The following is a 17,859-nucleotide window of genomic DNA, read 5'->3' as shown; positions in this document are numbered from 1 at the left end:
ACACATCCTGTGTCTCATCCATTTCACAACTAGATATATATCCAACAAAAATGTATGCCCATATGCATCAAACAACAGGTACAAGAATGTTTATAGCAACATTATATTCATAATATTCATTATATCCATAATAGCCAAAAGCTTGAATTAATCCGATCTAGACCGGATAAATAAATTGTAGGTGTCCATGCAACACAATAGTACACAAAATGAAAAACAGTTATTTTTATATCAAAGTCTAAATCAGGCAAAACTAATAACTGGTGTTAGAAATCAGAATAGTGGTTTATTTCAGGGAGGAAGAAGGAAGTGGTTACTAGGAAAGGACAGGAGGGGACCTTCTGGGTACTGGAAATTTTCTATCACTTTACCTGGGTATAAATTACATGACGTTTTTACTTTGCAAAAATAAAAATAATCACATCCATACATACCCATAACATCCTTCAAAGGGCTCTCCATTGTCTACCAAGTAGTGTCCAAACTTCTAAACCTATGAAGCAGGATTGTAGTCAATATTCTGCTCCAATCTACCTTTCCAATCAATGTAGTCAAACTTGTTTACCATATTTCCTATCATAACCCCTTCACTCCAGCTACATTGTTCCTGTGGGTCCCCCTATACCAGAGCTTCCGTCTGTACGTAACTTAGAAGCAAATTGCTTCATTAAAAATATCAGAATTTAAATTAGAAATTTTTCCAACAACTTTATTTTCCAGAAAAGACTGTGGTGTTGTTGGGCCAAATCCTCTACTCAATTCTTTTTGTTCTCCAGTTTTCTAACATTCTCGGGAATGGCAAACTAAGTCTCCACGGGTGTTGTAAGGTCACAAGCGAGTTAGGCTTGGCTATGAAGCCCACTGGTACTTGAATAAGAGACTCTTCAGGAAAGAGTGAAGCAAGACTCTATGTTGCCAGGGCTAGGAGCCTGGTTGTGGGATGCTTCTGAGTCTGGTGGACAACAATCAAAACCACAGTGATCAAAGTATTTTGGCTAAATCTGGATCAACACCAATATCTGACAGAATCAGATACGACTGCCAAAATTTCTAATGAGTGATGATATCCCTGGAGGTAGTGATTATTGTGACCATCGCTGTGGAACACAGCATTAATCAGTCACTGGAGGACACTGAGAGCATCCAATCCCTAGGGAGAAATAAATATAGGGAAAGGAAATGGGTTCAGGTTTTGGCCAGTTGGGCTGAACTTTAGGGCAGGGCTTCCATCTGATTGTGCAAAAGGGGAGAATCTGGAGCAGAGGACCAGTTAAGTAGACGAGGCAGCTTAATGGAGACTATGGGGACAGGCCACAGTTAGGACGGCACATGTGTAGTCTAGAACAGTACATCTCAAACTTTGTCATGCCCAAGAATGACTTGGAGAGCTTGTGAGAACACAGGTTCCTGGGTTCCACCCCAAGGGATTCTGACTCAGGTCTGATGTCAGGCCCTGAATTCACGTATCTAAAAAGCTTCTAGGTAAAACATGGTTTAGAACAACTAACAGGCTTGTGGAACAAAACTAATTATACAGCTCCCACCCACGATTGGGGGCTGGGTATTTATTTTATGTACTGTCAGCCTTGGTCAAATTTAGTTTAGGGACTTTGTGTGGGCTGAATGCACAGCGTCAGGGCATCAATTCCTACTGTGCAGGGCAGCAAATGCCACTACAAAGGACAACTTACTATTCTCCCTAGTTTGTACAGTCAGGAGGAAGCCCTGTCCCCACTGTCCTAACCTGCTCACTAGAGCTTGCATGTGAGGTTTTCCTTAACAGTAGCTTGCTGGCATTTTAGGAAGTTTACTGGAGAATTTGCTTTGATCAGTAGTTTATAACCCAGGACAATTTTTCACACGAGGGGACGTTCGGCATGTCTGGAGACATTTTTGGTTGTCACAACTGAGTGATGGAGCTGCTAGTGGTATCTAGTGGGTAGAGCCCAGCAATGCTGCTAAATAACCTCCAACGCACAGGACAGCTCCCATAACAAAGAACTATCCAGCCCAAATGTCAGTAGTGCCAAGATCGAGACGCTCTATCTAGAAATATATCCATTGGATTTGAAATTTCCTCTTGGCTTTTACATCAGGTTACACAGGAGATTATAAACAGTGTTGTCTAAGTTAACGTTATCATTCTTGAGGCAGTGATAATAAAAGGAATGATTATTCTACAAATAAAACCGAAAAGCATTTAAACAAAGTAAAAATAAAGAGAAAACTAATAAAGGTAGTGAGGAGGAAGAAACTATCCAGGGAGATCAGGTTAGGGGGATCCTTTAGCAGAATTCCAAACAGGAGCTTTTGGGAAAGGGAAGAGGGCAGGCTCCACGTCTCATTCAGTTTTGCAGTCCCTGAACTATAGCGTCTGACAAATTCTGGGCTCAACACATGTTGATACGAAACGAATGGTAGATACTAGTTCCTCCTCTTCTTAAAGATTTTTGTGCATGAAGATTCTACACTAGTTTTTTTTTTCTAAACTAATGATGGTTAATTACTTTTCCAGTTAACGAGTTCTATCTTACTAACTGAAACTCTCTGAAAATAGTTTAAATCCGTAGAGGACCAGTTATAGCTCCTTGTTGTATTCAATAAAGACATTTTGTTTATACTTACTCTGATTCCTTCCTTGTCAAGGATAAAAAACAATTGGCCAGGATAATTTTTTTAACCAGATAACATTAACACATTATTTCGTATTTAATCAGGCTAAACAATCTCCTTTCTCTTCACTTTTTGTTGTTCATCTTAAATAGGATAATCCTATTTGTTTGAGACTAATTTTTCCAAACTCATTTTTAAATTCAGAGTCTCTAATGAGAAACAGTACTCTTAGACTCATATTCAAGGACTATTTTTTCCGTATTTCTTCTGGACCAGGTTTTACATTAGACATTTTCATATTTTTTTATTTCTCTGTATGGTAGGGAAGTTTGGTCATGTTTTATAGATGAAGAAACTGACTTAGAGAGGTTCGGGAAATATATCCAAGTTCGTACAGATTGTAAATGGTAGAAATACGATTCAAATTTAGATTTTTGGAATCCACTGGCAGGAGTCACATGACAAACAATACTTTTAGACCATTAAAATTACTTCTCAGGTTTTGCATATCAGACCAATAGCAGTAATTCTAATATCGTTATTTGATTATTAATAATAGCACCATACTGATGACACAGTTGAGGACTGGAAAATAGGTTTCAAAGCTTGCCCAAAGGATTAAAGTTGCACAGTCACCATATTTAGTGGTTCCACATCTGATGCTTTCAAGGCCCTAGTATTATCCACAAAGTTAATGGCTTAATTACTATATCTTTGTTTTTAAACAGATAATACTGTGTTAATTATCTATGGCTGTGCAACAAATTACCCCCAAACTTGGTTGAAACAGCATTTATTATCTTATAGTTTCTGTGGGTGTCTCGGGCTTAAAGTTTCTCATAAGGTTGCAGCTAAAGTGTAAAGTAGGGTTGCAGCCTCATTTGAAGGATTGACTGTGGGGAAATTTGCTTTCAAACTCACTCACGTGGTTGTTGAGGGAATTCAGGTTCTCATGGGTTGTTTGGCTGAGGGCCTCACTTCCTTTTTGGTGAGAGACATCAGTTCCTTGCCACTGGGACCTCTCGATAGGAAATCTCTCATCATGGTAGCTGGCTCCCATCAAAGCAAGTGAAAGAGCTAAAGCAGTCCAGCAATACTGAAGTCACAGTCTTTTGGTAACCTAATCACAAGTCACTTCTCATCTCTTTACTGTAATATATGCATTAGAAGTTAGTCACTAGGTCCAACCCACACTCAAAGGGGAGGGATTTCTTCAAGGGTGTGAATAGCATGAGGAGGGGATTATTAGGGGCCATCTTAACCATTGCCCACCATAATTGTTAACCAATCTTTTTATATGTGAAAGGATAGTTTTTTTATGTTTCCTAAATACAAATTTATCCACTTTTCAACAATATTCATAAGATTAAAATTGTTCTTCTAACAAAAGGCTTTTGAAGCCATCAGGCAACTAGCCACTCTGGCACACATGGTTGGGGTGCTGACTTCAGACTCACGGAGATAGAGGGCAAGGGAAGTTTTCTTAGACCCAGTGCCATCTAAAATGAGACTTGAGGGAAAAACAGGTATTAGCCAATGAAGAAGGGCATGAGGACAGGGTGAGCGAAGGAAGTGCCAAGCAGAAGGAGAAACACGAACACACAGAATCCTAGAGATGAGAAACAACATAGCTTGCTCAGGAGAATACTTCCTTAATCATTTATGATATTAAACATCTCCACCTGTAATCTTATCAGAGTATTACGGTTTGTGGTTATTCTTAAAGAAGTAGTCTTAAACTGACCAGAATAACTGTTAAATATCAAACTGATGATTATTTTATTGAAGTAGTTTTCTAGTTTAGTCCTGCAAGATATATTGGGCCTAAGAACCCTGAATTTTTCCTGGCCGCATGCACCACATACAGTGCCTTCATTCCTAATTTTCCTTCTGCCTGAGGCAATATCCTAAGGCTGAGGCTACAGAACTTTAGGTGCTGGGCAGATTGAACAATTAGGAGGTAACTTGGTCAATCTGATTAGCCCAACCTAATAAACTGCAAATTAAAATATCTCCTCCTCCTGGCACAAAAAGGAAATAGGAATGGGGAAGAGATTAGATTATTTTGACCCTCTTACTTCCTTTAGGCATTAAGTCTACTGGTCAGTGGTCAGTATTAACATATTTCATGTAGTTACTATCAAGTTCCCTGATACGCAGGATAAGAACTTCTTCATAGTCAGCATTTTAGAAGAAGGCCTCATGTCTAATCTCCATGTGCACAGAATAAACTGATATATTATTTTCCAGGAAGGATGTTAGCATAAATGACGACATACAACCTTAGGATAGGGGTCTGATTGTTATTAGGCAGTATGTATACATTGATTTTTTTGACTCGTTTCCAAAACTTTGATTATGTAGAATTTTGAACATATACAAGAGTAACCAGAATAGAATGTCCACCATCCAGCCTCGGCAACCATCAACCCATGACCCATCTTGCCCAACCCACTCCACTAACACCCCCCCCCCACGTTATTTTTGAAGTTTATTCCAGATATCATGTCATCTAGGAATATTGCAGTATATACCTCTAAAAGAAAAACAGTTGTTGTTTTTAAACAAAACCACAGTAGTATTTTCTCCTAAAAAGACCAACAATAATTCCTTACTATTATTAAATAATTAGTCTTTTGTTCTTAGTTTTACTTTCTTTTTATAGTGAGATGGGTAGATAGATAGATAATTAGTAGTTCTCAACCAGGGCTGGTTTTAGCCCGCAGGGGACATTTGGCAATGTTTGGAGACATTTTTGTTTAGAACTGGGAGGTGCTACTGGCATCTAGTGGGTGGAAGCCACATGTGCTGCTAAACACACAGAACAGCCCCCCATAACAAAGAATTATCTATTCAAAAATGTCAATAGTGCCACTGTGGAGAAACCCAGATAGATAGATAGATAGGTAGATAGATACGGATAGTAGTTACGATGAGCTAAAGTTTATAAAGAAGAGAGATACAGAATATCTATGCTATAAGGTCATTTTAGTCGCCACACAAGGCGAAAATGGATTTAAAATTGAAAAGATGATTCAGAATATGTAGTTATTCTGATCAAAATGCCCCATAAATCAGATGGAATTTCATGATTTTTTTAAGGATGGAGACCAGTGGCCCTGTATTCGTGAGACATCTGTTCCAGGTGTGGATGAGGAAGTTCAGAAAAGTACAATGCTTCTTACGGGGGCAGCAAAGTCAAAGGAAGCGATGGACAAAATGTTTAATAAATGCAGGCAGAGCACATATTCTGCAGCAAAAGAAGGACCTAGCAAAAATTATTTTCAATTTGCTGAACAATAATTTGTCAGAAATGACTCTCTTTCACGTAAAATGGTGCTATGAATGTTAACGCTTGTGACATATTTTTAAGATGAAAATTGATATTTCTTTAATGCAGTGAGAGCTATGCTCATTATTCTCCACACAGAACCCCTGGCAATAATTTACCTAGCAGCGCAGCAGTTCATGCAGATCAAAGGTGCATTATTTAAACGTGTCCAAGGGGCAGATTTTAGCTCCGTGCCTTATACTTTAAAGAAAAAAAGCATTGGTTTGCTTCTTGAGAAACAAAATCTGCTTAACTAATTAGGTACTTCATGCAAGTCCTACAATATTTAAACTCACACGACTTCCTCCTATTATCTGGGATGAACCCTCTCCCTACTCCAAAAACTCTCAAACCTAAGGGCAGGAGAACAACTGTGGGAATGTAAATTGCTTCAAAGGAACAGCAGCATGTTTTCATTTAAATTAAACCCGAATGTGAACTAGATTCAGGAAAGGAAATGGCAGAGAGAGAGAAACAGAAAGAGAGAGAGAGAGTCTGTAGTTGCTGTAGAATGTCACTGGCTGCTTCAGCTCACAGACAGCTAATGAGGTCCAACTCTGAAATTTCAGGCAATTTGTATACCAAGCTCCTCCTTTTCTGTAGTCTTCTCTTCCATTGGTAAAATTCTTTTGCAGGGTCATGTAGGGATCCCACCCCTTCTCTGTGTTTTCACTCTGAAGCTCTACACAACTTTACACCTGAATGAACGCCAAACCTCAGTGGATATATAAAGGGAACCTTGAGGAGGAATTTCACAGTTACAGTGCAGAAGCAGAGGGAAAGGAATTAACCAGCTCTCCAGCCAAGCAAATCCTCTACTCACCATGCTTCCTCCTGCCATTCATTTCTATCTCATCCCCCTTGCATGCATCCTAATGAAAAGCTGTTTGGCTTTTAAAAATGATGCCACAGAAATCCTTTATTCACATGTGGTTAAACCTGTTCCAGCACACTCCAGCAGCAACAACACTATGAATCAAGCCAGAAATGGAGGCAGGCATTTCAGTAACACTGGACTGGATCGGAACAGTAAGTGTGTTTTACTTGTTTGGATTTTGATTTTTCTTTTTTGGTAGCATTAGCTCACATTCCTGTAGAATTGTTTCATTGCTAACTAATGGGAACCATATAGATTTTACTAAACAATCTGGGAGTAATCTGCTGCATGTGTAGACTGGCGTTGTTCCCCACGAAGTTAACAACTAAATGGTGATTTGATACTGCAGGCACAGACTTAAGTTTTATCAAACATCCAAAAAGAAAATGTTTCCAGAAATTAAATTGTTGCTTCTTTAAAATCATTCAAAGGGGGAATTTTAAAGAAGCATTGTTCTAGATAGTTTAAATTCAGGTTGCTTTCTGTTTATTTCAGCACACGTGCAATTTTGGTAAAGTGTATAAAGGTGACTAACCAAAGCAGGCATAGGAAATCACAAGGGAATAAAAGCTTTCCAGGGAAAAAATTGCTCATGCAGATTTCTAAAATATGTCTAGTGAAATAGTTGAAAGTTCTGATGGTGATCAGTGTAAGAGGAATAAAACTAGAAATGTTGGAGAATCTTATTTTTCTGAGATAACTCCTTATTAACCAGATCAAAATTTAGGTAATTGTACATTTCTGTGAAAGATTGGGGAAAATTTTTATAACTTTAGAGAGTTAAAATAATAACAGTACAATAGTATTTTGTATAGGGGGTATTTTTTTTCCTTTTCTGTTTGCTTAATTGACACGCTAATTGCCCACTAGCAAGAGGGATTCAAATTTCTTCTCCTAACTTTTGCTTCACTCCTTTCCTTTAGAAGAGTTTACATGTTAATAATCAGGTTTTAAGAGAGACAGAGAGAAACGGTGCCCAGGAAATCTTACACAAATCTTTTGCTCCTCCTCCTTAACTCCATTTAACTGATCAAGGTAGTTTTGACCTTTGAAAAGTCAAAGTAAATACGACTGTTAATGTCTTTCTAAGAAAACCAAGGTGTTTTAACTTTTCTGAAGGTGGTTGCTTTTACGTACACAGGAAATATCTGATGATTATTAGATTACTGAGCAATGTGGTGGGTATTCATTGTCAATGAACTGTCACTGCAAAAATGCCAAATCTCTACATACACAGGAACAAAAAAAAGACAAGTCAGAGTCATCTCCGGCTGTTTCCAGGTGCATTCCTAAGGCAGTTGCAGAAAGGGGAGCTGGAATCTGAAGCAGACAGGCAGAGCGCACCGACCGGCCAACTAGTTTACCCTTTAATTTTAATCCCACACTCTATATCTATACGGATTATGTGTCATTATGCATAAATTTCTCACAATTATCACATCCCTTTCAGCTATGTCTATCACCTCAGAAGTACTTTGGCACAGAGAAGTAAAACTCCTAAAGCAGTGTCTATTTCAAATTAGCTTTCAGGATTCAATGCAAGGCCACTTCAATGTCCCTTATAACTTTTAATTTTTGAACTTCAGCAGTGTATACTTTCAAACATTTTTTTTCTTTTCGGGTTAACGAGCCTTGATTTCTTTTCAAGCTTGTTACAGGCAATTCTCCTCAAGTTTAGATAACAAAGCAATGGAAAGGAAAACTCAAATATTTCAAGTTTAATTTTTGCTTTAATTACATAAGGCATGTAACAAGAAACAGCCAATTAGAAAACATACCTATCAAATTCAAACAACTAAAGAAAAAGTTTGCCATGACCAGTATTCAGGAAACGAATACCGTGGTTCCTTTTGCAGTTATAAATCAGACATGTTAGGCATTTTTCTGCCATAAAATTCATGGAAATGTAGCCAAGTTGTTATGGCAACCATACGTTCCTGATTTAAGGGCTTTTATATTCTTTAAATCTTGAATTGTAGTGACATTTTGCATTTCAAACATTTTAGTATTTGTGTTTTTAAAAGATAGCTTGGGAATTTACGTCTAAAATGTAGTTATTAAGTTTGATATGTGAAATGTCAGACTTTGTGCACAAATGTATGTATGAGTCTCTGCAGCTGAATTTTCTAATTGAAACAAAATATTACAGAAAGCATATGCATTGTACACAATATTTAAATACTTTGCACATTTTCTCAATAGGTTTTTTAAAAACCTAATTAAAAGCACTTGCAGACATTAACCAATATGACTCATGAAAAAAAGAACATTAAAATGTACTCTTTTTTAGCTTATTGAAGAATGAATAATTACACATAAATGTATGAGCTGCTTAACCCTTATTGGAGAGTTAGACTAAGAAAATGGGATTTTCAAATACTCCAGTATGCAATCAGCTAATGTTGCACATGAAAAAGAATCAGGCCTAGCTTATTTTATTCCAAAAAAGTTATAGCCATGTAAACTGATGGTTTTCATGAAAGTGGCCTTACCACCATTCAGACAGATTTTTGCATTGTGAAAGTAGAACAGGGGGTTCACTTCCTATTTGACAATTTGCTATCATTGGATATTGTTTCTGTCATTACAGATTACCTAAAAAAAAAGCATCCATTTGCTTTTTGCCTCTGATGCACGATCTTTTCTATTTCCTGCAGCTCGTGTTCAAGTGGGTTGCCGGGAACTGCGTTCCACCAAATACATCTCTGACGGCCAGTGCACCAGCATTAGCCCTCTGAAGGAGCTGGTGTGTGCTGGCGAGTGCTTGCCCCTGCCAGTGCTCCCCAACTGGATCGGAGGAGGCTATGGAACAAAGTACTGGAGTAGGAGGAGCTCTCAGGAGTGGAGGTGTGTCAATGACAAGACACGTACCCAGAGAATCCAGCTGCAGTGCCAAGATGGCAGCACGCGCACCTACAAAATCACAGTGGTCACCGCCTGCAAGTGCAAGAGGTACACTCGGCAGCACAATGAGTCCAGTCACAACTTCGAGAGCATGTCGCCTGCAAAGCCAGCCCAGCATCACAGACAGCGGAAAAGAGCCAGCAAATCCAGCAAGCACAGCATGAGTTAGAACTCAGACTCTCAAAACTGGACTGACTAGTAACCATCCGCTTTACAGATTTGATTGCTTGGGAGACTCAAGCCTGCCATTGCTATTTTCTTACTTGAAAATATATGCTTTCTTCTTTGTTCAAACCCAGCAAGCTGTCCTAAGTATCAGGACTTCCTTTTCAAGCTTTTTAAGATGTACGCATATCTGTGAGAGCAATTTGCATTTAAATTCCACGCATCCCGTAGTTTTAATTCTCCGTGGTTCTTGAAAGACTGGTGATGCTATATACATCACTGAGTCATTACTTTTTAAAACAGAAAAGGGCTTCTCAGTTACCCTCTACTTCCCAAACCATCCCACCCCCTTCCCCCCCCCCAAAACCCTTTCAGAAGTGAAAAGTAAAAAAAAAAAATTGTTGCCGTGAATCTTCACGGTAACACTTCAGAACGGTGCTTTTTGGTGATCTTCATGGGAACAGCTTAGCAGCCATGAGTGATCTCTCTTTGAAAGAGTGAAAGACCTTGTGACATTTCACTTCAAAAATAAGCCCTGTAGCTTTTTACAGTCTCATAGTATGAAATTATACCTTGCATGCTGACCCTCGCTTGGAATGGAATGCCAAAAATGCATGACAGCAGCTAATAAGTAAAGCTGATTAACTATTTATTTGTCAATGTTATTATTTAATGAGCTTTCACATGTGATTTTTTTCAAAATGTTAATTTTTTATGTTTTGGAGCTTTTTCATGTACCTAAATATTTTCCTGTATGATTTGTGGTTGATCTAGAAATATGAGGATACCTGTTGTAGATATGTGAAATAAATATTTTAGTCTCCTTATTACTTATGTGTTTCATCACGAACTTTATCAATAGTGTGAATCTTTTAAAATCAATAAGATGCTTTGTTAAGCTGAAATATGTAATACTTTTGTGTTTAATCTGTGCAATCAGAAGGTAATTTGACCTTCAATTCCATCAGTTTCTTTTGACAAAAATAAACACTGCTAAAAGTTATTGTCGCTGCCTGTAACGTGTATGAAAAGGTACGTGTTTACAAAACTTACAGAGTAAATGTATCAGAGTAGTTGCTTTTTTTGATAAGGAACATTCAAGTTTTGATAGAAAATTCTGTAGTAAGAGAGAGAGACCAAAAAAGGGAAACCATCTTTTCAGTAAATGGAATGATTGAGAAAATCGGGTGGAAATCCAGCAGTGAGTTATAATGAGAATATCATATTTATATACATCCGGAGATGCCAAGTCTGCTACCAATTATAATTACCTGGGGGAGATATTATAAGACCCAATGTCCAGGCTGCCATCCAAATTATATCATAATTTCTGGGAGTGGAAGTCAGATATCAGCAGTTTTTAAGGTTTTCCAGGTGATTCCAACGTGCAGCCAAGTTTGAGACAGGAATTGTGAAGAAATCACAATCATACATTGGGGAGCTTCAAATACTACTGTATGACCCTCAAATGAAAAAAGTGAAACAAAATAAAAACAACAAAGAAAACAAAAACTAATTTTTCAATGTTTTCAATTTTAACATGTTCTTATATTAAGCAACATAATCACAGTCCTGAACCAGATTATATAGTTAAGTGACTGATGTGTGAATTCAATCAAATGATTGATCCCATCACTCCAAATGAAGAATACCAAAGAGCCTTAGTTATATATCGATAAGATCTTCTGGGTTTTCCTTTTTTGGATCCTGAGCATGAAGGAGTCCTTGGTACTCCTTGGTAGTAGGTTGTTCTTTTTGTAATTACATGTCTAAAAGTCTCATGTAATCACATAAAGCATAATAGGCTAAATAAGGATATTAATATTGTTCCTTATGAGAGGCAGGAGAATCTCAACATACATGAAGACAAGAAAGCATCCCTGATTTTATAATAATGTTAATTATTGTATCATCAAATAAAGTAATGATTCATAGTCCACTATTGATTTATCTTCCAGTCTTACTAACTGCATCTTAAAATACTTGATATTATATCATCATATTAATACGTGGGACATTCATAATAATTATATCATGCTTGAGTATACCAAAAATGTGTTGTTTCGTATGTCTATTTTACTTGTTTATCATTGCTAACTATGGGATATTTAACATAACACAGAAAACAAGACATTTTAGCCATTTCTTCCTTCTCAACAAGACAGCACCTTCTACAGAAGGCCTTAGAGATGATCTCAATAATTAGTGTGTCCTAAGATCTGAAGCATAAATAGGACTTGACCTGACAATGGCTTTTTACAATCAAGAAGACTATGTTCTTACCTTTTACTAATAAAACATTTAAACAAAGGTTTTGGTGATAATAAAATGCTAAGATTATCACTGATTTGATTGCTAATAGTGTAATTAGTAAATGAATATACTAGGAAAAATAAATTGGATTAAAGGAAACTTATAAATAAGACTCCTCTAGTCTCTACTAAGTCAAGAATGGATCCATTTCTCATGCTCACATTCAATTTACTGATCCATTTCAAGCCATGATACATTGGTGATGCACTGCATGGTATTTAACATCAAATGACAAGAAAAGGTCAGCAGTCAATAAGAAAGACTGAGGATATAATCAGGCTCTCAGTAAAATAAAAATTAAAAGTCAACAGAAAGAGTAGCTTTGTAGTTATTACTTAAAAATTCCGAAAAGGACTTGTGTCTGAATTGTTGATTATATTTCAGGGGTTTTTTCCCCAGTTAACTCCCATGTTCCAGTCTGATTAAACTCTGCATAATTATAATCTCACCTTAGTAACTATCTTTCAAAATGATGAATTGTGATAATTCTAGCAGAGTCTGACCTTTAGTTCCATTCATAATATCTATCCATAAAGGATTTGTTTATCAAATTTATTTTGGCCACTATGGAAATAGGACTTTTTCAAGTGGTTTAATAGATAGAAGATAGATATTGATATTTATGTATTTACATATATGTGTAGATAGATGTATATATCAATAATAAAAATTAAAGAAAAATTATTAGCACATATACAAATAAATAATACATATAGTGTGCTATCCCTAAGTTAAATATGGACGTGGAGCCTTTAGAAATATCTATTTGTGAAAAAAAATTAATATTTTATCTAGAAATCATTTGTATCTATTTTAGTTACAAATAACCATCAATTGGCAATCTGTTAACTATGTCTATTTTACTGCACACTTTTTGAAATGCAATGAAAATTAGAGTACTTTTTTGTTTTTGAGGAAGATTAGCCCTGAGCTAACGTCTGCTGCCAATCCTCCTCTTTTTGCTGAGGAAGACTGGCCCTGAGCTAACATCTGTGTCCATCTTCCTCTACTTTATGTGTGGGCTGCCTGCCACAGCATGGCTTCCCAAGCGGTGCGCACTTAGGTCCTCACCAAGGACCTGAACCTGCGAACCCCAGGCTTCCGGAGGGGAACGTGCGAATTTAACCACTGCGCCACCAGGCCAGCCCCTGGAGTATGTTTTTTTTTAAATAAGAAAGACTTAATCTTAATCCATCTGGTCCCACATTGTAATTAGTAAAGTTTTACCAGGAGATCATGCTATATCATTCACCCTATATGCTACTAGAATGATTTTTATAATGTAACATGATCTATCTATTTAGCATGAGAATTGCTTTAATAGATACTCAGTAGAATGGTTACACTAGGTAGTTATGAATGGAGAAAATAGATTTAGCCAAAGCAAAACCAAGAAACTTCCAAATTGCTGAATAAAGTTAAAGCCTTTGAAAATTTAAATTTAATATGTTGAAAAACCCTTTTCTGCCATCACCATAAAATTTAGGTATCAAAATCTAATTCATTATATTTGGAATTAAAGCATCATTTGGATTAGACTTAACTCTTGAAAATGTTTCTTTCAGCATTTATACACTTTCTATAGTCATACAGTTTTTATGAAAAATGGAATCCATGGCAAGTCTTTGATGGAATCCTTGTAGACACCCCAAAGGAGTTCAGTGGGAAAATCACTTAGAATCCTCAGTGCTAGAGTGCATTCTCTTGTTAGAATGTTTCCTTCCCTCAAAGGTGGATAGAGATGACTTCCATCTTGGTTTCATTGGAACCTGTTAAAATATAGCTCTGTGTTGAATTGAAATGAGTCTAGGTTTGTGAACTAAGTAGACATTTGGCCACTGGAAATCTTTGTTACATCCACAAAGAAGACCTACTTGAATAGATATCCCAAAAGACATTCTCCTTGTCAGTGTCAGTTTCGATTCCATTAGGTTTGTCCATCATTCCTGACCCAATAGCTGACATACCTTTGGTGCCTTTGCCTGCATAGTTTGCAAATTGCTTTGAAAAGCTACAGGGTAACAACTACCGCAGGAATCCCAGTGGAAAGATGTTTCAACTTCCAGGTTCAAGAATTGATTAAAATGAATTAATGCCAATTAATTCAATAGTGCATAATTATTTCCAGGGCAAATTAGACTCAGTGATAGTTTATCATCTGCATTGGCAACCCTACTGAAGGATTTATTTTCTCTTACAAATGAAGAATGAAACAGTTTGGGAGATTTATAAAGGAATTTAAATATTTTCCTTTGATTTTGAATAACTGCAAAGCAAGGGTTACCTTGTATTACTGATTTCATTTTTAGTGGTAGAATTAGGTGCTTACATCTGAGACAGAATGTCTAAATTGAATGACATCGTCAGTGAAACAGACATATTCAGCCAAAGTTCATTGTTATTAAAACTGATCAGGAGTTTGATAGGCTTAAAGATAACTTACTATTAAAATATAAGCATCACTTGTTTTCAGTAGGAATAAATTCCGTTTTTTGAAATTTATTATCATTAAATTCACATAAATTTAAAAATGTTTTCAGTTACAAAATTGGCAAATTTTCACAAAATGATTAGTTGAGTTCTTTTATTCATTGAAGTGCTACTCTAAATTTGGCATTCCAAGAGCCTGAAACACTGAATCCAGCAGTCCAGTAACCAGGACTTCTTAAGATTCTTCACAATCTTTGATCAGCACGATACTTCATGTTAAATAGTTGACAATTTTTACTAACTGCAGCTTTCTGTATATTTGTTTGCCTTGTCTCTTCTCTTACTTTTCGTGAGTGGTTTATATGCTATAAAATATTTCCTTTGTGTGTGTGTTTTTACTTTCTCAAGCTCAGAGAGTTAAAAAACAAACATCTCTTTGTTTCCACAAATTTTCTTGTTGCAAAACAAAGACAAGAATTGCTCAAGTCATTTAATAATCTAATGAAGGTTTGCCATTTTGCCTGTTTATTGACTATCTTTCCTAAGAGTTGGTTAATTTTGTCCACTTTGTATATTAATTAAGAAACATTTTACATTTAATCCAATTTAGTTTGACATTTTAAAAAGTAATAAGCAATAAAGTTTTCAATTGGACTCATCTGAAATTTTTTCATGCAGCAATTTTATACAGGTGACTTCAGGACATGTAAACTTGGAAACAGAAGACCTGGGATGTGGTTTAGACTGTGCTGCTACTAATTGGTTGAGCGAAATTTCACTTGTGTTTTAAGATTCCTAGACCTCAATTACTTTATCCATAAAATAAGGGAATTGAACTAGATAATGTCTAAATTGTCTTTCAACCTAAAATATTCACATTCTGTTATCCCAAACAATATGGCCATATTTTCAGTCACGCTGATATCCACAAAGGCAGGTACTCTCTAGTTCTCACGGTTTTTCCAGGGTACTCAATTGTGAAATTTTAGAATAAGATTTTGGTCAGACTTGTAATGGAATTGACATATTCCATCATAACAAATACCTCGTTAAGGCAGACAATATGAGATGAAATTGGACACCCAGCTCTAGGAAGGGTGAGACTGTAGCCTGTTACTGGGCATTTCCCACATTTTTGCCAACTTGAGCAAACACCAGGAAGATGTTCAGGACCACAGAAAAAGTGAGGGAACTTTGCATAAAAGGTATTAGAATTTTTCTCTGTAAAAAACATTATTGCTACCCTATTACCTACTCATTTCTAGAGAAAATAATAAGAAAAAGTGGCTATAACTTAGAGTTATGTTTTATTATAAAATGGTGTTATGTTTTTGTAAAGATTTCATTTTGAAAACTGTAACCATACATATTGTGATATAAGTGGGATAATGATATTTCTAGTCAAAATATTTTATGATATTTGAAATTCATTCATTCATCTATTCATTCATCTAGTAATTGTTGCAAATCTAGCTGTGTCTATTAGGCCCTAAAAACATGGTGGTGAACAAATGGCAATCTAATTAAGAAAATAACAAATGTCTTACTACAAAATGCAAAGGTAATTATGTATAATCTCATTTTTGAGCCAGACTCATAGAGCATCATTGCTATGATCCATTACCTAAATTGTACCATCTGGACTCAGAAAGAATACACTTCAGAAGAGAATGAGAATATTGCCATAAACATTTGAGGTAGACTATAGCAAACTGTAGAAGCATACTGAGAAACAATTTTCTTTCTTTATGATTGTTAGGTCTGCCAAATAGAGCTGAAGCCTTTATTTATAAGCAGACATAATTTTAGCACTAACTTCCTGAAAAGAACCTACCTTCTTGTATAAAGTTGTTAGAAATCTTAGAGATTTTCCTGTTTAATTATTCAAATATTCTTGTACTTATCTGTTGCTTTTTGCAGTCCATCATCTTCTAAACATTGATGTTAAACATAGAAATTCCTGTTTCCTGATAGTTTCCATATATTAAGAGAATCCAGTTTATTGTTGATGATAGCACGAGTAAAGGGAATAGCTGTAGACCACTTCAGCAAACAACATACGTTCATCTAGGACACAAGATACTGTATTTCCTGTGTCCAATATTTGCATAGATATTTTAAAATAATTGCACATTTTTGAAATAAATTAAAATTAAAATACCACCATTGTAATCAATTTGCTTGGGAGAGGGGTGTGTAAAGATAGGATGATCTGCCTGGTTGAGTACGGTGAGGTCCCAGTAAAGCAATCTCCAAAAATATGGAGAACTTTATGGATGACACCAGATGACTGCAGCGATGTCATGCAAACCATGATGATATCGCAGAACTTAAGTTGGTTCTCAGGCATTAACATATGCTTGAGGCTAATAATTTTTTCAAAGACTTGAATTGCATTTATGTAAATGTATATTATATCCGTATTTCTGAATCCATATAATGGGACAAAAATCCGAGAGAACGCCTCCTGCAGATGTTGGAAAGGAACAAGGCTCTTTTTTGATTATTGTGTTCTTTGTTAGGACATTTATGACTCAGTAATATCATTAAACTGAAACAGGTGTAGTTTCTGGACATTCTGGGTTAATTAAGGGTTTTCTTTGGTTTATTATTATTTTTTTTGTTACCAGTAGTCATGATTAAGCGTGTTCGATGGGAAGATGACCGCAATACTAGAGCAGCTGTATGTTGAGCTGAGATGAAGAGCTGGAAAATGCTGATGACAGGGAAAAAAGGCTTGTAAGGACACCCAATCAACACCACAGCACAGCTCTGGAATGAGTTCTGAAAAGCCACAGTCTCTCAGGACTGCTGCCCAGAATAGGAAACTTCAAACACTGTGTAATTTCTAGGCTATCAGAAGCCCCGCTGCTCTCCCTCCCTGGTAAAGACAACAAACACACAAACAAAACAAACCAATAAACAAAAAACCCCTCCCTCCAGCTCTTCCTTAACTACTGATACCTAATATTCTACCATTAGAAGATCATTATTTAACATTTTGTATTCCTCTCAAACATGAACACCTCTGGAAGAGAAAATACATCAAGATACGGTTTGCAACATCATTACCTCCTAGGACCAATGGGTTAGCAGTAAAGCTAGGGAAAATGGGAGGGACTATAGAAAAAAGCCCTGCATGAAAGAGGGGATTCAAATGTACTCCCAGGCACAGTAGCAAAATTCCACCCAAACTCCAAATATTTTATAAGAAATCTAATTTTTA

At 36.4% G+C, this 17,859-nt stretch overlaps 1 protein-coding gene across 1 annotated transcript; it reads left to right on the top strand.

Moving 5' to 3' along the window:
• Positions 1-6,503: 6,503 nt before the first annotated feature.
• On the top strand, positions 6,504-10,893 carry SOSTDC1 (sclerostin domain containing 1). The gene is made up of 2 exons (XM_008520181.2): positions 6,504-6,973; positions 9,479-10,893. The coding sequence occupies exons 1-2, from the start codon at positions 6,769-6,771 to the stop codon at positions 9,892-9,894; spliced, it is 621 nt and encodes a 206-aa protein (XP_008518403.1). The 5' UTR covers positions 6,504-6,768; the 3' UTR covers positions 9,895-10,893.
• Positions 10,894-17,859: the final 6,966 nt, after the last annotated feature.

The sequence above is a fragment of the Equus przewalskii genome, chromosome 4 (assembly GCF_037783145.1).
Source record: "Equus przewalskii isolate Varuska chromosome 4, EquPr2, whole genome shotgun sequence".
Lineage (NCBI taxonomy): Eukaryota > Metazoa > Chordata > Mammalia > Perissodactyla > Equidae > Equus > Equus przewalskii.
The sequence above is the reverse complement of the archived record's forward strand: the minus strand, read 5'-3'. Positions and strand labels throughout refer to the sequence as shown.

Bases quoted from the DNA above. Each gene is read 5' to 3' on its own strand.
- SOSTDC1 (XM_008520181.2), top strand. From the start codon at position 6,769: ATGCTTCCTCCTGCCATTCATTTCTATCTCATCCCCCTTGCATGCATC. The intron at 6,974-9,478 runs GTAAGTGTGTTT...TATTTCCTGCAG, and splicing joins CACTGGACTGGATCGGAACA to CTCGTGTTCAAGTGGGTTGC.